The sequence below is a fragment of the Piliocolobus tephrosceles genome, chromosome 11 (assembly GCF_002776525.5).
Source record: "Piliocolobus tephrosceles isolate RC106 chromosome 11, ASM277652v3, whole genome shotgun sequence".
NCBI classification, from domain to species: domain Eukaryota; kingdom Metazoa; phylum Chordata; class Mammalia; order Primates; family Cercopithecidae; genus Piliocolobus; species Piliocolobus tephrosceles.
In genome coordinates, this window is record NC_045444.1 from 38,308,237 (window position 1) to 38,328,681 (window position 20,445).

General features: G+C 42.9%; 1 protein-coding gene across 5 annotated transcripts in view; it reads left to right on the plus strand.

The window, feature by feature from the left end:
* Positions 1-20,445, plus strand: part of FMNL2 (formin like 2) — a 315,818-nt gene that overhangs the window by 290,168 nt on the left and 5,205 nt on the right. For 4 of the 5 annotated variants that reach the window (XM_023217434.1, XM_023217437.1, XM_023217436.1 and 1 more), the window contains 10 exons: positions 1,264-1,388; positions 2,378-2,580; positions 4,243-4,477; positions 5,598-5,666; positions 5,769-5,849; positions 7,865-7,994; positions 12,306-12,469; positions 13,441-13,542; positions 15,615-15,713; positions 16,300-16,423. In XM_023217434.1, coding sequence (XP_023073202.1) covers positions 1,264-1,388; positions 2,378-2,580; positions 4,243-4,477; positions 5,598-5,666; positions 5,769-5,849; positions 7,865-7,994; positions 12,306-12,469; positions 13,441-13,542; positions 15,615-15,713; positions 16,300-16,423 — 1,332 coding nt within the window. Of the gene's footprint in view, positions 1-1,263; positions 1,389-2,377; positions 2,581-4,242; positions 4,478-5,597; positions 5,667-5,768; positions 5,850-7,864; positions 7,995-12,305; positions 12,470-13,440; positions 13,543-15,614; positions 15,714-16,299; positions 16,424-18,938; positions 19,031-20,445 lie in introns of those variants that run through there. The other variant, XM_023217438.1, reaches the window with a different exon arrangement.

Consider the following 20,445-nt stretch of genomic DNA (forward strand, 5'->3'; position numbering starts at 1 on the left):
TTGAGATGGAGTTTCACTCTTGTTGCCCAGGCTGAAGTGCAATGGCATGATCCCGGCGCACTACAACCTCTGCCTCCCGGGTTCAAGCGATTCTCCTGCCCCTCAGCCTTCCGAGTAGCTGGGATTACAGGTGCACACCACCACAATTGGCTAATTTTTGTATTTTTAGTAGAGACGGCGGTTTTACCATGTTGGCCAGGCTGGTCCTGAACTCCTGACCTCAGGTGATCCACCTGCCTTGGCCTCCCAAAGTGCTAAGACTTTGAGCCACCATGCCCTGCAATTTATTTTCCTTTTTTTCCCCCCTTTTATTTACTTATTTTTAAGACAGAGTCTTGCTCTGTATTTACCCCTTTTTTTGTTCTGTCATCTTAAATGTTTTCTTAGGCTGGGCAAGATGGCTTAAGTCTGTAATCCCAGCACTCTGGGAGGCCGAGTGGGGAAGCTCGCTTAAGTCCAGGTGTTTGAGACCAGCCTGGGCAACATGTGAAACTCTGTCTCTACAAAAAATATAAAAATTAGCCAGGCATGGTGGCACACACCTGTGGTTCCAGCTACTTGGAGGCTGAGGTGGGTGGATTGCCTGAGCCTGGGAGGTCAAGGCTGCAGTGAGCCATGATTGTGCCACTGCACTGCAACCTGGGTGACAGAGCAAGACCTCAAACACCTATTTTCTCATTAGGCCTTTCATAGCCCTTAGTCTGCTTAAAATAACTCAGCAGCCAATATATCGGAATCACCCACAGGAAAGTCTTGCCCTGGTGGAAAGTCAGCCTTCATGACTTTATACTCCTGGTAGTCTAGTCAGCCACTATCTGCAGTCCCTGATCATCTTCTAAGGTTTGTTTGTAAATATGTGGTCCACAACCAAGAATTTAGGATGTCCAAATATGGCAAGTTTTTGCCCTCTTTGCTATCTAATAACATGAGTAATAATCTTTGCTCTCCAACACTTTTTATTTGTCCCAACCATCGTCCTAATATTGTAACTGTAATGCAGCAAATTAGTTGCCTGAGTTAAAAGAAAAAAAAAAAAATCAACCCTTGGCCTTTAGACGGCTTTTAATACAATCAAATGGTGACCTCAACTGGCTCTGGCCGAGGCCATGTGTGTTGTTGACCAGCTTTAAAAACCTACTTGCGTGCCTCTTGCCAACCTTCCTCCAGTGTTAAAGTGTCATCTGCAAGGACTGTTGTCTGATTGTTTCTGAGGGTCGTAGGCTTTTGGTGGGATCTTAATTCCATTCTCTTTGATGTCTTTAGCTGTGAAAATTAAGAAGCCAATCAAGACAAAGTTCAGAATGCCGGTGTTTAACTGGGTTGCTCTGAAGCCCAATCAGATCAATGGCACAGTCTTCAATGAAATTGATGATGAGCGAATTCTGGAGGTATTTTTCTCATTGGTTAGAACCTAGAGGTGCACTCTATGCAGCAAAGCCAACATGGGTGTTCTGTTAACCTGAAAATGTCAGAGATAAAGTACTAGTGTTATAAGTCCCTTGATGTAAAGAAGAAACAGATATGTAATATCGGAGAAAAACATTTGACACTATTTTGTAAGGTGGCTCTAAAACTGTGTTTAAAGAGTTATGTTAAATAGGAATAAATGCTTTTGAGCATTTTCAGTGTCTGCCACAGAATATAGATCTGACATAATAATTCCTTCCCTTAATTGAGAGAAAGACATAAAAATTTTCGGACTGTAAGTGAATAAGAACTCAATTATCACACTCACTGCCTTATTTGATAGATAATTTTAATCTGTGGCAGCTGTCTATGCAAGCTAACTATTGAAAAGCAATTGAATTGGTGGGTTAGAATCGGTAGTCTAATGTTCACTTACTTTTGTTATTTTTTATTTTATTTTTTTAAATTATCATCATCATTATTATTATCATTATTATTATTATTTGAGAAGGAGTCTCGCTATGTTACCCAGGCTGTAGTGCAGTGGTGCAATCTCGGCTCACTGCAACCTCTGCCTCCCAGGTTCCAGCAGTTCTCTGATTAGCCTCACAAGTAGCTGGGATTACAGGCATACACTACCACGCCTGGCTGTTCTTCGTATTTTTAGTAGAGAGCGGCTTTTACCACATTGGCCAGGCTGGTCTCAAACTCCTGACCTTAAGTGATCCACCCTTGGCCTCCCAAAGTGCTAGGATTACAGGCATGAGCCGCCACACCCAGCCTATGTTTACTTTTGTGTATGTGCCAGAAGTTGTACTCTAACAAAAACAAGAAAAATAGAGCAAGCCACGGCCAAAGACAAGTACTTAATAGAAAAAGTAACGTCTTTGCTTAAGAAACTAACTGGTGGCTTCCAGACTTCATTTTTAAATATAATCCAGTTTTCCATGGTCATTCCTTTCTACCTTAGGATTTAAATGTGGATGAATTTGAGGAAATATTCAAGACAAAAGCCCAAGGTCCTGCCATGGATCTTTCTTCAAGCAAACAGAAGATACCACAGAAGGGATCCAACAAAGTGACATTACTAGAAGCAAACAGGGCCAAAAATCTTGCCATAACTTTAAGGAAAGCTGGAAAGACTGCTGATGAAATATGTAAAGCTATTCATGTGTAAGTTCAGGAAAATTATATTCTAGTTAGTTTATGACACAATGAAAATGAGAAAGTTATGAATTAGTAGATGACAAATATTTCAATAGTGAGGCAAGAGCTAAGATAAAAGCTGGAGCAATTTTTGATATCCACACTTCAGAGATCTCCTGAACTCTGCGTGTGCTACATCAAAGTTGCATATGATGCCAACACGAAAGAGGTGGACCAGAAATCACCCTGGGCAGTGTTGTGTTAGAACGAGTAGCTAATTGTTTTAGAAGAATAACATCTGGATTGTGACATCATTTATTATCTCTTATGCGGGCCTCCAGCAATGCTTACATAAAAGGAAAGTTGAGCTGAATGTGGCAGATGTTAAGAAAAGGTAGAAGATGTCAGTTTTCTCTGGAGTATCTGAATTTTATCCAGATTTGTTGAATACAAATTTGATGGCATTTGTGGAATGATACAGTTCAATGCCAGATGCAAATATGATACAGATGCATATTTTAATTCATAACAACAGGAATGAATTGTTTTGCTTTTAGTACTTTCAGGACATTTTAAACAAAGTTCATTTTTTACTCTTGAACTGCATAGAAGGCATTGGTTTTACTTCTCTATTAGAAGAATCCTTCTATTCTTGTGGCCATGGTGACTTTCAAATGTGACAAAGACATTATTAAATGTTTTAGGAACTAATTATTTATAAATGGATTATCTTGTAAATTTTGGTTAGAGACTTAGAGGTGTAAATGACCCTGAGAAATCCTTTGTTCCAATTTTGTGTCCTCAGCCAGGGTGATAATCTCGTAGTCCAGTGCCTCCTACAGTCTGTTCTGATTTCTGACATTGAATGCTGAAGTGCAGCCTGGCTTTAAATCTTTATATATCTTGTTTATCATGATGATTAAATGTAATTCTATTATTTAGCTGAACAAAGATTGTCCAGAGAATAACAGAGAATAGATATTGTAACAAATACTTAATTTGTTCAAATTAAGCATATATCCAAAAAGAGCTTCAAGGAATGTACGCACTTAACCTAAAACATTCAGATAATACAGGCATTTGGATGCATTTTTTTCCCAAAGAAGAAAAAATGCTACCAGACTATTGGTTTAATTGAAATATTTTACATAATTCAGCAGATATTCTGTGATAATGTGTACAGTGTTATCTCCTGAATTAGCAGTAGTACTTCACAATGCCTGTCAACTATGTCCTTGAACCATTAAACCATCAGATGCTTTGGCCTTGGTTCTACCTCTTTCTATTTTCATTTACTCCTGATTCCAGAGGCTTAGAGCTATGCCAGTCCCCTAAAAACTGAGGATGGCAGTTGTGACAAGGTCCAGGTTTTCAGTTACCTGAGGCATAGTCAAGCCTCAGCACCTGCACCAGGGTGGGACTTCACAGGACAAGTGGAGAAATCTTTAAGTTACCTGAGGCATAGTCAAGCCTCAGCACCAGCACCAGCACCAGGGTGGGACTTCACAGGACAAGTGGAGAAATCTTAGACTCATTGATTTGGTATTTGCTGAGCTGTACCAGATGGATGATGGATGGATGAACCTGAAAAGGATGGATGGATGGATGGACCTGAAAAGAAGGATGAAGTTGAAAAAGGGGTAGGAGGTTTTTTCTCTCTAAGGCTAATCTCTCCACATCCGTCTTTAGATTTGACTTGAAGACACTGCCTGTAGACTTTGTGGAATGCTTGATGCGGTTCCTGCCAACTGAGAATGAAGTGAAAGTGCTTCGGCTCTATGAGCGGGAAAGGAAGCCTCTAGAAAACTTGTCAGATGAAGATAGGTTCATGATGCAGTTTAGTAAAATTGAGAGGCTCATGCAGAAGATGACCATCATGGCTTTCATTGGGAACTTTGCTGAAAGCATTCAGATGCTGACTCCTGTGAGTGGACCAACTCTGGCAGGGGAGGGGGTCCAAAGAAATGTGGAATCATTATTTTTTAAAGTCTCTCCCAGAAGTGCACTCAGTGTGTTGGGTTCTAAAGACTCCTTCCCAGAACTTTCTAAATTGTCCATCTTTTCCACATTATGTGTGCAAAGTAAATTTGAAAAAATGGGGAATGTTCATATTCCATATTGCTGTTCTTCCGAAAGAATGCCATTTTTTGTGTCTACAGATGTTCTCTAAATTTCAAAAGGCAGAGGACAAAGAAACTTGGTTCTTTTCTCAAACTTGGTTCCCCCCTGAAGATAATAGTCCTCTGGCGGGGTTGGCAAGAGTGAAAATGTGACTTTCATTTCTAAAAATTATGCCCTGTCCTTAGAGAGCAGACTTACAAGCTTTTGCTGAAAGCTTTAAATTTACCATAAGAGTTTTCTTTCTTGTAAGTGTGTTACAGTAAACTGTGGTGATATAGACATAATAGCCAACCATCTCTCATTCCCTTGTGTTAATCTTGTGGAGATTTATGAATATCATAAACTTCAGTTCTCTCCCAATTCTGTTTCTAAATAAACTTTGTTACTGATTATAGTAGTCAGTTCTTTCCCAGTTCTGTTTCTACATAAATTTGTTGGTTTCTGCTTATAGTAGTATGTCTGTTGAAAACATGTTCTGTGAACTTCTGGAGGGTATTATATTCCCCTGTGCCTTTTTTTTTTTTTTTCATTTTTGATGCCTCCTCCATTGATTTAAAAATATTAATTGTATGACATGATTAGAGGTGGTGGGCAGGAAATTAAGTTCTACCAGAAGCAGCTATGGACTCTTAACTCTGAGTCTTAATGGTTATAGATTGGTTACAGATTTTGTGACAAGCAAGTTCCTATGTTACTTGCTATTGTGAACAGTTTCAGTAAAGACCTTGCATGTAACAATATTACCTGAAACCTAGCAAGACAATTAAATTTGTTATACTTTGGAAAAGTAGACTCTCATCATGAAGACTGTATGCTCTAAATGCAGGCCTGTTTTCTTCTGTGTTAATATTTAGTTGCCAATTAGTTTCCCATTTTTAACATGTCTTTTCCCCCCTCCTTTTCTTTCTTTGATTGGAATCTAGCAACTACATGCGATTATAGCAGCATCTGTCTCTATAAAGTCGTCCCAGAAACTCAAGAAAATTCTGGAGGCAAGTGCAGTTTTTCTTGTAGGTATGAAGGGCTACTTCAGCTGCGTTCACTGCCTGATGTGCTGAACTGATGGGCTTCTGTTTTCACCTTCTCTTTTGCAGATCATCTTAGCCCTTGGAAACTACATGAATAGCAGTAAAAGAGGAGCAGTTTATGGATTTAAACTTCAGAGTTTAGATCTGGTGAGTGGACTAAAAGAAGTCTGAGAGCTGTTTGAAGGACAGATGGCTGGCAGAGATGAAGTTAGGGTGGTGGGGGATGTTTTGATGAATATTTTCAATTGGTACGAATTTTCTGGAACACCATTTGACAGAGAGCACATAGAACCTGTAATTACTCATACCCTTTGACTCAGTATTTCCATTTCTAGGACTCTTTTCTCAAGTGTCTGAATTTTGAATGCTGTATTTTATTTATAATTGCAAATTAACAATCTAAAGGTCTGTGGGAATGATTAAATGTGCTGTAATACTAGTTAATACAGTGAACTATTATTCTTCCACCGTTAACATACTGATAAAGAGTGTTCCAAGAAAGGTTTGTGTTTAGAAAAGAAAGCAGGGTATGCTTTGCATGTACAGTTGAATTTCAGCTAAGTAAACTATGTGGGGAGAAAGACTGAATGGAAGTAGGTTAAAATATTAGCAGAGGTTGGATGGAATCAGGGAATTTTTTCAAACTTTGTTTAAGTACTTTTCTGTATTTTCTTAAATTTTGTTGTTGTTGTTGCATGCAAGGTGCTCTAATTTTCAGAGTCGCCTAACTGCTGTGAACAGGACTAGAGAAAATCCCCCGTGGACTCCCTCTAGGCTGTGCAGGCCTAACATGATTGGCACATGAGAAGGCTGGGCAGTGGGTTGAGTCCCCAGACCAGGGAGCTAGTTATTTAATAAGGAGTGTCCCGTCATTCACAGTTCTGGCCTCCAGCAGATCGTAATCAGTTAAGCATGTCTGTTTCAGGTCTTCACAGTCTAGGAAATAAGGGAGGGGCTAAGCTAAATGTAAAAACTGGAGCATAGGAGCCCTGCTGTGTAGGAGGCACCTGCGCGCACCTGCTGGCTCTACATCCCCATTTCTCCTCCGGCTCTTCACTTTGAAGAGCACTAAAATTAGAGTCATCCTTCTTTTAAGGCAAGGAAGGTGGGATAGTAGATGCAGGGCTGGGAGAGTTCATCTAAGTCCAGTAATCAGTGTCCCCCTTATCCATGCGGGCTGTGATCCAAGACCCCAGTGGATGCCTGAAACCTCAGATAGTACTGAATCCTATATACACACTGTTTTTTTCCTAGAGATGCATATCTGTTATAAAGTTGAATTTATAAATTAGGCACAGTGAGAGATTCATAGTAACTGAAAAATAAAATAGGCCAGGCATGGTGGCTCACACCTGTAATCCCAGCACTTTGGGAGGCTGAGGCAGGCGGACCACCCGAAGTCAGGAGTTTGAGAGCATCCTGGCCAACATGGCGAAACCCTGTCTCTACTAAAAGTACAAAAATTAGCTGGGCTAATTTTTGGTAGCGGGCACCTGTAATCCCAGCTACTCAGGGGGCAGAATCGCTTGAACTCAGGTGAGACTCCATCTCAAAAAAAAAAAAAAAAAAAAAAAAAAGAATCAGTGAAATAAAACACATTACTTGAACACAAGCACTACAGTAGGCGGCAGTTGACCTGATAACCCAGATGGCTACTAAGTGACTAATGGCAGGTAATGTTTACAGCATGGATCCACTTGGCAAAAGGGTGATTCTAGGTCTAGGAGGGATGGGAATGGCATGTGTGAGGTTTTATCATGCTGCTCAGAGTGGTGCACAATTTAAATCTGATGAATTGTTTCCGGAATTTTCCACTTACTATTTTTGGATACCTGAAACCTGCAGGTTTCCTGAAACTATGGGAAGTAAACCTGTGGGTAAAGAGGAACTACTGTAGAGGAAAGCTGTGAACCATTCTTAGGTGCTTAAGAGTCATCCCTATAGTTAAGCATGTACCCTGGTTGGAAAGTTCTCGAGCCATCAATGGACTGGTTCACTAAGGAACAAATGGAATCCTGACCCTCCTCTGGGAATGCTCCAGCCTGTTGGGCGACTGTTACTCAGTTAATGACTCTGGGTGGGAAATCGTCATCTGAGGGGTAGCTCTCCCGTTACCCTTTACTTTACTCTCGTACCTAACCCATGTTCCCTGTTGTTTTCAGCTCTTAGATACAAAGTCAACAGACAGAAAGCAAACACTGTTGCACTATATATCCAATGTGGTGAAAGAAAAATATCACCAAGTGTCCCTGTTTTATAATGAGCTTCATTATGTGGAGAAAGCTGCTGCAGGTACTTGATTTCAGCTATTACCGTTTGTCTTGGGTATTAATGCCTTTAATTGTGGTGGAGCCATTCCCTGCTTAAACACTTTTCAGAACCTATTTAAAAAGCCAAGGCTAAGAAGTCAGACACGCTGAGCTGGAACACATTGGCCGTGGTGTTGTCCACCCTTGTGAGCAGAAGAGAACGTGGGTGATCTCTGTGTCCTTTCTGTAAGATACAGGCCGCTGAGCGTCATGTCCCTTCCCTCTTTTATTCACTGCCCTTTTTATTCTGCTGCTGTTGTATGAAATGTGAGAATGAGAATCTGAAAATCACCACTCAACAAACACTTTTAATTTGGTTTTGTGCCATTCTACTTGCTCAAGTGTGGTAGTTGTAAACATTTTGCCTTTACCTGGACACTAGTTAAATTATCAGCACTTCTTGGTTGCTACTTTGCTAAGACAGGTATACATTTTCTCATTTAAATCATCTGTGACTCTAAGATAGCTGGGATGTACAAGATAATAGTATCTCCACTGTTATAGGTAAGAAAATTGAGATTTTTCGAGGTTAAATGTCTTGCCCAAAGTCACATGAGTAGAAAGTGATAGAAACAGGACTAGAAACCTGGTCTTACTTTTCATGAAGTGTATCACCCAATGTACCGTGTTCTCTGAAAAGCGTATTAGAAAAAGGAATGATGCGCAGACTGACCTTACAGTCAGTTACAGGCTGTGATTCTCAAATTATGGTATCGAACCATAAGCAGCCAGTGTTTATTATAAATTCAGATTCCTGTGGGGTACCTCAGGCATATGAAATTTTTGAGGGTGAGGCCTTCTCTAACTCAGCTAGGGTAAATGGCTGCTGCTTCTGTGTTCTCACTAAAGAGCACTCTGTTCCACCCTCTCATACAAGATTTCTCATACTGTATTACAACAATTTGCATGTCCATTGCAATCTGTGCACTTTTTTTTTTTTTTTTTTTTTGACAGGGTCTTGCTCTGTTGCCCAGGCCACAGTGCAGTAAAATGATCACAGCCCACTGCAGTCTTGACCTCCCAGGCTGAAACAATCCTCCTATCTCAGCCTCCTGAGGAGCTTGGACCATAGGCACACACCACTATGCCCAGCTAATTTTTAAAATTTTTGTAGGGGTCTCCCTGTGTTGCCTAGGCTGGTCTTGAATTCTGGGCTCAGGTGATCCTCTCGCCTCAGCCTCCCAAAGTGCTGGGAGTACAGGTGTGAGTTACCATGCCTGGCCAATCTGTGCACTTCTTAAGGGTATATCAGGTTTTATTTATCTATTTCTCTCAGCCCCTGAAAATTGGATGTTGGAAATAAATGAATGAACAAGTGAACAAATGAATGAATGAATGAATGAGATGATGCACTGTTACGGGGATAAATGCTGCAGATGCTGTGGTGGAGACTGAGAGGCAGATGGAGATGACTCTCTGTGAAGAACTGTATGACGCAGGCTGGATAGACCTGGAATGAGCTTGGGGCTCATTTAGACAGCAGGCAGAATTTCTGTTCTCACCAAGTGATTTTCCCTCTTTCAAGTTTACCTTTGCCTAAATTAGTTCTTACATTTCACAATTCTAATTAAGAAAAATGTTAAAAAGCTATTATAATTTGTATCTGACCAGTGGGTACTAGTTCATTTTGTTTGGTCCAAATGGTGTCATTTGAAAAACATCAGTGAGGAAAATGGGAGACTGGGTTGCTCCTTGGCAGAACTGTTTTTTCTGTTTGCTCTCTGGTGCCCAGGTTGGCCCACACAGATTCTCTGTGCCTTCACTTATGTATTCACTCACTCCTTCATTTATCCAGTGGACACCTTTGAGTACCCCCCATGTACTTGGCACTATCATAAGTGTTAGAGAATCAAGGATAAGACAGTGTGAGTCTACTGAGGGAAAAACCTACTGCACTGTTTTAGTAGGTTGGTGCAAAAGCAACTGTGATTTTGGACTGTGAGTTTTCAGTCATTATAACTAGCTCAAACACATCTTTATTATGGCCAGGCACGGTGGCTCATGTAATCCTAGCACTTTGGGAGGCTGAGGCAGGCGGATCACTTGAGGTCGGGAGTTTGAGACCAGCCTGGCCAACAAGGCAAAACCCTGTCTCTACTAAAAATACAAAAATTAGCTGGGCATGGTGGCACACGCCTGTAATCTCAGCTACTTGGGAGGCTGAGGCAGGAGAACTGCTTGAACCCGGGAGGCAGAGGTTGCTGTGAGCCGAGACTACACGACTTCACTCCAGCCTGGGTAAAAAGAGCAACACTCCGTCTCAAAAACAAACAAAACACATCTTTATTTATCAAAATAGGAACCATTAATATCAATACATTTTTGCCAATGAGAAATAAGTTTGTTTATTCATGTAGTGAAAAAAATCTGTGCTGCTAGATTCAACAACTCTTGGAAAGCATTTTCTGCATCCTGCTGGTTGTGGAAGCATTTTCCCTGCAAAAAGTTGTCGAGATACTTGAAAAAGTGGTAGTCGGTTGGCAACAGGTCAGGTGAATATGGCGGATGAGGCAAAGTTTTGTAGCCCAACTTTTTTCAACTTTTCAAGCGTTGGTTGTGCAGTGTGTGGTTGGGTGTTGTCATGGAGAAGTGGGCTCTTTCTGTTGACCAATGCTGGCTACAGGCGTTGCTGTTTGGGGTACATCTTGTTGATTTGCTGGCCATACTTCTCAGATATAATGGGTTTCTCTGGGATTCAGAAAGCTGTAGTGGATCAGACCGGCAGCAGACCACCAAACGGTGACCATGACCTTTTTTTGGTGCAAGTTTGGCTTTGGGAAGTGCTTTGGAGCTGCTTCTTGGTCCAACCACTGAGCTTGTCATTGCTGATTCTCATATAAAATCGATTTTTGGTTGCATGTCATAATCCGATTGAGAAATGGTTCGTTGCGTAGAAGTGGAGGAAGATGACACTTAAACGATTTTTTAAAAAATTTTCTCTCAGCTCATAAGGCACCCACTTACTGAGCTTTTTCACCTTTCAAATTTGCTTTAAAAGACTGTAGAATGGTTGATGTTGAGTTATTCAGCAACTTCCTGTGTGGTTCCAAGAGGATCAGCTTTGATTGCTCTCAGTTGGTGGTTGTCAACTTCTGATGGCCAGCCACCAAGCTCTTCATCTTCAAGGCTCGCGTGTCCTTTGCAAAACTTCTTGAACCATCAAATGCATTGCCAAATGCATTGTTGATGTTGCGAGTTGTCTCCAGTGCTTTACAACCCATTCTGAACTCAAATAAGAAAATCACTTGAATTTGCTTTTTGTCTAACGTCATTTCTGTAGTCTAAAATAAATATAAAAAGCAAGTAATACATCATTAGCAAAAAAAGTGAGAAATGTGCATTAAAATGATGTATAACATAACCACATTTAAGAATGTATTCCAATATCAAACAGCGTATTTCAGCAAATACTGCAGTTACTTTTGCACCAATAATTTGTCCACGTGCAGAGCTGAGTCAGGCAAGGAGGCCCAGAGCTGGGACCCGGCATCCCACAGAAGCTGCTCAGGAGGTTCTGGGGGAGTGCCTGCCCTGGGAGGGGCCACACTGCAGACAGCAAGGTTCACACTTATCCTTTCTGAATAGGGAGAGGTTGTTAAAGAAGCTGTGCAAGGCTGCTTTGGGTCCTAGTAATCAATACAACCTATGCTCAACAGACAAAAGGCTGCCCCCTGCTTGAGAGTCAGAGAAACGCAAAAAGAGTTTATAGGCTAGACAGTGGCTCATGTCTATAATCCCAACACTCATGTCAGGGCAGGAGTTTGAAGGTGCAGTGAGCTTTGATGGAACCACTTAGGTGCAGTGAGCTTTGATGGAACTACTGCACTCCAGCCTGGATGACATTGTGAGAACTTTTCTCTAAAACACACAAAACCTTAGGCTTGCTGCAGATAAGGACCACTAAGCCTAAGGGCCCACCCACAGGCTATTTCTTGTAAGAGAAATGGAATAATTTTGTGCAAATGTGGGATTTAGAGTCCTCAGTTGTTACCTGAACTCCCTCGCCACCTACTAGCAGTGTGACCAAGGGCAGGCCACGGAACCCCTTTATGCTGCTTTTGCTCATTGGCAAAATGACCTAATGATGCAAAAGAACTAGTGAATGCAAAGAATGTAATGTAGTGCTTATAATGCTTCTTTGCATTAAAAGATCTCTGTGCCAAAAGCTGGAAACTAGGTTTAGGGCCCTTGGGTAAGCCTAAGAATCTCCTGAGAACTTGGCCCAGCAGCCAGACTCGCTGTGGTTGTGACTTTCCCCATTGAGTTTCACTGGGATGTTCTTTCTCTGCTTCAGTCTCCCTTGAGAATGTTTTGCTGGATGTCAAGGAGCTCCAGAGGGGAATGGACTTGACCAAGAGAGAGTACACCATGCATGACCACAATACGCTGCTGAAGGAGTTCATCCTCAACAATGAGGGGAAGCTGAAGAAGCTGCAGGATGATGCCAAGATTGCACAGGCAAGTTATCGGTGCCCCCGAAACCTGTGAAGAGGCTGCATCCATTAAAGCTGCCTGTGGTGCAGGTCCTGGATTTGGGGAGAAATGTTCCATTTCCCTCGGTTTGTGGAGGGTAGATTTCTTGTGTAGCTATTGATTATTACAGGGGGACCATTCCCGGGGTTATTCTTGGAAGGGCCCCATCCTCATTGTCCTTTTCTAATTTGGGGCTCTCTACCCTGTCCCCCCCATCTCCCCTTTCACTTCAACACCCACTCCATTGTGGGTCCTGTATTCAGTTCAACCCACATGCATCAGGCCTGTGCTCAGCAAAGCAGTGTTCCCTGTGTATTGGGTTTCTGTAGATCTTGTCCTCAGAAATCTTACACTGTACTGGGGGTTGCTGATTAGGCAGGCCTGCAAAACAGAATGAACAGGACATCATCAGCGGAGGTAGAGGCAAAGTTGGGGGATGGGGACTCAGAAAGCAGATTCAGTGGAAGGGCCTCTGGTTTGTGGCAGTCTTGTATCATAGAAGAGTTCAGGCAGAGACTGAGTGTCCCCTGTGCGAAGCTGTCATAGGGAGTGTTGAAGCAAGGGAGTGGGATTTAGGATCAGAGTGACTAAGATCCCTTTTGACCTTGTTGGTTTTAAGGGGTTCTGCCACGGCCTTTGGAAACTCTTGAAAGGTTTCCTTGTTTTGTATGTGGGGTGTGTGCGTGTATGTGTGTGTGCATGCATGTGTGTAGGAGTGGCAGGAGGTCCTGCAGGTGAATTCCTGTGCCCCACTATTGCATTCCTCGGATTGCCTCTGCTGAGGCATTTGGAGGAAACACAGAGGTGTCAGGCAATCTTGGGAGGTAAGGGAGGTGCAGCAATGCGAGGCCATGGGAGCCTGTCTCGTGGCTGCTGCTTTGCGTCAGCGTTCCCCCCAGAGCATCCAGTTCAAATGCCGAACTAACGAAATTCAAGAAAAATTTGCTTCTTCACAGGATGCCTTTGATGATGTTGTGAAGTATTTTGGAGAAAACCCCAAGACAACACCACCCTCTGTCTTCTTTCCCGTCTTCGTCCGGTTTGTGAAAGCATACAAGGTATATGTTAAGGCCCTCCTTGCCCTTATTTCTCAAGCAAGTGCCCTCCTTAAGATGTGTCTGAGTCCCAGCTCTCTGCAGAGACCTCCCAGTTCCTGTGGACAGCAGATCTGGGTGGCCTTCATGAGATAGCAGTCCCTGGCTCTGTGGAAGCTGAGGAACATTATGGTCCCTTTCTCCACCTAGCCAGTCCTCTGCCTCAGCCAGAAAACAAAGCTCTTGGCAGCCCCCTTGGGGCAAGAGAGATGCTCCAAGACCACTGCTGCCCCAGACTGTTCACCTAGGCAGGCAAGGTGAAGGACTTGAAAATCCAGGCCTCTTGTGGAATTGTTGAATGCATAGAAGTGAGCTGTGGCCTGTGGCAAAGGTGCATGATATAGCAGAGGTTAAAGAGAGCCTGCTTGTGTTAGTCCTAGCACAGGGCTTAGGACCTCTTAGACCAGCATTTCTCTAGTGTGGACTGAAGGATGGTGTTTTTAAGGATGGGCACTGTGTTTCTTGGTGTGGATCAATAAGTGGCCCTTCCTTTAAATGGGAGGCCCTCTTGGGCATAATCCAGGGCTGTGGTCTTGAAAAAGCCTATGACTCAAAGAGGCATGTATCAGAAGAATTTGTCCACTTGAGAAATTACAAGGTTGTTAGAAGATTTTAGCTGACCTTGGAAACACCTCAATCTATATCCTTCAGGCTTGTCTGCATGTAGCACTGATAACATTGGTGGAGGCAGGAGGAATGTTTATTGCAGAGGGGAGGAGGGATGTGGCAGGGTTCTCTACACTTTAGAGGAAATTCCCATTGGAAATAGGGGGACACTTCTCTAACACCACTAGGGGCTGCTGGCTCTGGAAAATCATTATCGGGCCTTTTACTAAAACTCAAAAAGTCAAAATATTTTTAGCCCGTCTTCCCTCAGCATGACTGACTTAATGTAGCAGTAGAGATATAAGCTGCTGGTAGAGGGAACATGTCTTTGGCAGCCAGGGTGAACAGAAACACGGCTCAAACTCCATGTGCCAGACTCTGAGAACTTGCACGTGACGAGAAGGCTGCAGGCCACCAACTGCTGCTGTCTGCAGTGCTTGGTAGCCCAAGCCCACTGGCTGGCTGTGCTTATGTGCTGCAGAGATAGCCTGTGCTGTGCCATTTTTTTCTCACAAAAACATGTAAGTCTAAGGTCAAAAGAGAAAATATATTTTAAAATCGGCTAAGACAGGTTGGGAAGTGGCTGGAGTTTTTCTCAAAGCCTGAGGCATCAGCAGGGATATGGGTGGAGCAGAGGAAACTTTGTAGGGACTTAGTAGGTAGAGGTTGGGGTTTTAGGACATCATCCCTCTCATACAGACCAAAATGAAAACAAAAGCAATGGAGACCCAAATGTAAACTTTATTACTGGTAACAGCTGGGCTGGAAGATGTGGTGTCTGTGACCTACTTCAGCTGCAAATTACGTAGGCGACCTATCCATCAGTTCACAGCTTGACAACTAGAGGTCTCTTCAGGGAGGCCAGCTTCAAAAGAAAGACTGCCCAAGAGGGCTGAGCTGAGGTGAGCCTATTCACTTTCTTCTAGATTCATCAGACTAGTCACACTGCCTCCCTTGGGAAGGAGTGAGGCATGGGAGAGTCCAAGAGTGTCACTCTGGCGAGGCCATGAAAAGAAATGAGGGTTTTTGCCTAAAAATAGGCAGAAAGCAGAAGAATCTTAGATCCTGCTATCAGAGGAGCTCTAGGTAGGCAGACTGTCTCTGAAAGGAAAACAAAATCACTGAGCACGGCTGCCAGGATCGTAGGTGTCCACCAGTGTGTGGGACAGAGACTAAGAGGAAGTTCAAACAGGGAGAGGATCATCAGGAAAGGGCTTCTGGATGAATCTCAGCTCCCAGCTTTTTTTTAAAGAGATGTGACAGCGTAGCCCAGAAGCAGAGCTAAATACAGGCATGAAGTGTAGATCTTCTCAACCTTCCATTTATTCTAATTCTCAACTCACTAAGGATGCCTGAAGAATGACTTTTACAAATCTTGGTTGCTATCATTCCCATTAACATGATCTTTCTGGTTCTTCTGATTTATCCAGCAAGCAGAAGAGGAAAACGAGCTTAGGAAAAAGCAGGAACAAGCTCTCATGGAAAAACTCCTGGAGCAAGAAGCTCTGATGGAGCAGCAGGATCCAAAGGTAAGAAATGCCACGCTCATGAGACAGGTCCGTGAGGAGAGGCTGAGAGGGTTCTTTAGAGCAAGCCATAGGAAGGACCAGCAAGCCAGGTGTGCCCAGGATCCTCATCACTTCCTTCTGGTGCCTGGACACTTGGCAAATGGAAATATGGTCATTACTTTGTTCCACAACCACTGGAATGAGGCTAAGAGCATGTTTGTGTAGCATATCCAAGCTCACAGACATCTGGAAATTAGTTGGATATACAGAGAGGCCACACCAGATGACCCCGTGACGGAAGGGCTTAGAGCATAAAGGCTGGCAGTGCATAAAGTTTTCTTCATTGTGATCCGTGGTAACACAGTTGACGTCTGTAGTCATTACCAGTTGTCTCTTGTTGGTGCGAAGTGAAGTTTTGTGTGTTCGTTAGTGAAAGTTTCTGTTTCCTTCCCAGAAACTTGAGTTTTCTGCATTTGAGCAGAATGTGGGTGTGTGTGTTTTTGGCCAAAGCTGCTTATTAGTAACATAATGGTCAGGCACATTTTGCATTTTCACAAACTCCTAATGGGTACTGGCCTCACTAATCTCTGCCCTTCTTTCTTCTCAGTCTCCTTCTCATAAATCAAAGAGGCAGCAGCAAGAGTTAATTGCAGAATTAAGACGACGACAAGTTAAAGATAACAGACATGTATATGAGGGAAAAGATGGTGCCATTGAAGATATTATCACAGGTAAAAGATACTTCTTCACTGTGGCTCGTGGAGATCCCACTGGCCTTACCTAGACTGGGATGCATGCAGATTTTGCAGCTTTTGTCCAGGGTTGTCAAGTTCATTAGTTGACTTTATTCACACCCAGAGCGATGCAGAGAGGGTCTGAAGTCTGTTAAAACAGCAGCATGTATACTGCCCCAATACTCTGCATTGGAACCCTGCAGGTTTCAGCAGAGCTCCTTGATTTAAAGGATTTCCATTGTTATTGATATGTCATAATGCTCCATTTTTTTTTTCCCTCGCGGCCACACCTAGCCACCTGCCTGATTAATAAACACTGTGAACAAGACCCATTCAGCAATGTACTAATCACAGTCCATGGATGCTCTTTAAAAGCCTCTTTACTCATTCAGAGTAACTGAAGTCAGTAGGTACTTTAATTTGGATGAGCCAACAGGCTTCCAGCCCAGGGTTGGGAACTAGTTTTATCAGCCAAGAATTGTGTGTTAACCCAGCCTGGTTCTTGTCTGATTAAATTAGCTTAATGCTATCTCCTCAAACCAATTCTCCCAGATTTCTGTACTTCCTTTTACAGATCAGAACAATAACTTGGGCACTAGTAGCAGAGGCCACAAGTGACTTTTCTTTCATGTCTGTTGCATGTGAATGTTGCTTGTAAGCTTCCAGATGCTTATAGCTTTTTATAATGGGACAGTCCAGTAATATGCAGAAGTACTGAAAATAGTATGATGAGGTCCCATATATCCCTCATCCACTTCAAAAATTATGAACTCATGGCCAGTCTTGTTACACTCTACCTACCCCCATATCCAACCCTTGACAACCAAGACGTAGAATTTCATTTGGAAATATTTTCAGTATGTATCTTCAAAAGGACTCTTATAAAAACAAAAACATACTTTACACCATTATCACATATAACCAAGAATCCCTTAATATCAGATATCTGATATTAAGTTCACATTTCCCCAACTGTCCCGATTTTTAAAAATAGAATTCCTAGACTCTTGATGACTCATTTCTTTTTATTTATTTTTTTTGAGACGGAGTCTCGCCCTGTTGCCCAGGCTGGAGTGCAGTGGCGCTATCTCGGCTCACTGCAAGCTCCACCTCCTGGGTTCACGCCATTCTCCTGCCTCAGCCTCCCAAGTAGCTGGGACGACAGGTGCCTGCCACCACGCCCAGCTAATTTTTTTTGTACTCTTAGTAGAGACAGGGTTTCACCATGTTAGCCAGGAAGGTCTCAATCTCCTGACCTCATGATCTGCCCACCTGGGCCACCCAAAGTGCTAGGATTACAGGTATGAGCCACCGCGCCCGGCCTGTCTCATTTCTTGTTATAGCTTAGTGAACATTGTACATTTGGATCCTAAATGGTCAAAACCACGAATTTTTTTCTCAACAGCTCAAACCCAGGGAAATTAAATACATAGGTTCAGTGATTAGGTAGATTAGACAGATTAAAAAGGAAGTGAATAATGAATTCCCTGCCAGATTAAAGCAGTATAGGTCTTCAGTGGATAGTAAGTGGCTGATGAAAATGCCATTCTCTACACATGGCACACACATTCTGCACATGTGCCTGTTGGTATTTCAGTGTACATAATGCAGGGGCTTGTAGATGCCCCCCAGATAAAACCTTCAATGTAGCACCTCTCCTTGCCTCCTCCATGCTGGGGGAGAAACTCCACTCTAAGCAAGACCAGGAAGAGACTTCCTTCCTAGGTAAGCACTTTTTGGTCTCAGTGCCATACAATGAACTTGTAGTCAGGGAAGCATCCAGCCTTGCTCGTTAAGAACTTGGAGTTCCTGGCCGGGTGCGGTGGCCCATGCCTGTAATCCTAAGTACTTTGGGAGGGTGAGGCAGGTGGATCACTTGAGGTCAGGACTTCAAAACCAGCCTGGCCACATGATGAAACCCTATCACTACTAAAAATTCAAAAATCTTAGCTAGGCATGGTGGCTGGTGCCTGTAATCCCAGCTACTTGGGAGGCCGAGACAGGAGAACTGCTTGAACCCAGGAGGTAGAGGTTGCAGTGAGCCGAGATCGCGCCACTTCACTCCAGCCTGGGCAACAGAGCGACACTCTGTCTTAAAAAAACAAAGCAAAACAAAAAAAACAAAGAACTTGGAGTTCCTTTTTCATTAGCATGTCCTCCATCCCAGTTACACCTGGCTTTATAAAATGAATGTAATGTACGTTTTCTATTTGCTTGATCTGTCATTAATCTACTAGAAGAGGGGAATGAATATCTGTTTATAGGGCGGTTTTTATCCTCCTTGGAGCATTTTTCATTTTCTGACTCACCCCAAAGCCCCAGATAAACTCCTTTGTACCTTTATGAACCAACTTGAGTATATATTGCCTTCCCCCTTTCCTGCCCGTCTCCCCCACCCCCCATCCCCCATCCCCAGGTATGATTAACAATGCACTAACCATGTACTAATGCAAGAGATCTTGGCTTTTTATTCTCTTCTGTTTGTGTTGTTTGGCTGTCATTTTCAATGCAGTGCTGAAGACTGTGCCCTTTACTGCTCGCACCGCCAAGCGTGGCTCTCGGTTTTTCTGCGAACCTGTTCTCACTGAGGAATACCATTACTAAACTATCACTCTTTCTCACCTGATGCTCTTAAAAGGTTGCTACAGGTTTTTTGATCTCTTATGTCCCCCTCTGTGTGTCTGTCAGGGCCTACCAACATGCTAGCATGGAATTGCCATCTCCATCATGTTGTATTTTGTGTTGTTCTCATGCTGCATGGTTTTGCATTTCAATCATTATTGCTCACTCACTGCCACTTTCAATACATGTATGTATTCACATTGCTGTAACAGTCTGGGTGTGTTTGACAGTTGAATTCATAGAATTGTTCACAGAAATTTTCAGAAAAATAAAGAGCAAAAATACTAAGAGCACTTCTTTGAGAATCAGGATTGGTACCAAGTAGATTGCTTATAAGATTTTTGAGCTAATGTCTTTCAACACAATATAATAGCCATTAATAACAGTAACTGCTATACCTAACGTATTAAGAACTTACTGTGTTCAGGTTGGATGCAGTGGCACACACCTGTAATCCCAGTACTTTGAGAGGCTGAGGCAAAAGGATCACTCGAGCCCAGAAGTTTGAGACCAGCCTGGATAACACAGTAAAACCCCATCTTTACAAAAAACACAAAAAGTAGCTGGGCATGGTGGTGCACACTTGTAATCCCAGCTACCTGGGAGGCTGAGGTGGGAGCATTGCTTGAGCCCAGGAGGTGGAGGTTGTAGTGAGTGGAGATCCCGCCACTGCACTCCAGCCTCGACAACAGAGTGAGACCCTGTCTCAAACAAAACAAAACAAAACAGAAACCCACAAAACGTACTGTTCTAGTAGGTTTACAGATACTAACCTAGCCCTTTTATCCCGTAGCCAGTTAATATGCTTTGATAGCACAATCACCTGCCATATGAAGTGCTCAGGAATGCAAAGTGCTCTAAAGTACAAAATGACTTGCAGAAGGAACTGTAAACTATGCACAGCTGCAGATTGGGCCTTTCTTAACTCTCTTATACGTCCACAGTGTGATGGAACTCGTAATACGAGCTTAACACAGGGAGCCCTTTTGACCTAGCTTGTGTATGTAGATATAGGCAATCCATAGCTTTATGACACCCTACCTTAGTAGGCCACCTCTATTCCTTCTGAATGCCATGCCCATGTTCAACTGGCAGTAATTCCATGCTGGAGCAAAGCTGTGAGGCAGGACATGAATACAAAGGCTTAGGTGCTCCCACTGTCGTATCTCATTCACGCATCTTCACTGTTCCGTGTCAAACCCAGGCTATACCTTCTGTGATCAGATCATATCTTGACCTGCTTCTTTGGTCAGGATGGTGGCACCAGAAATACTAACAGCAAATATCATTGGAAAATGCCACTGTTTTTAAATTGGGGGGGGAAGAATGATCAAACTTTTCAAAGTAACTTCCTGGGCTTAGTTCTTGATGCCTAATAAGAAACGAACTTCTCAGGC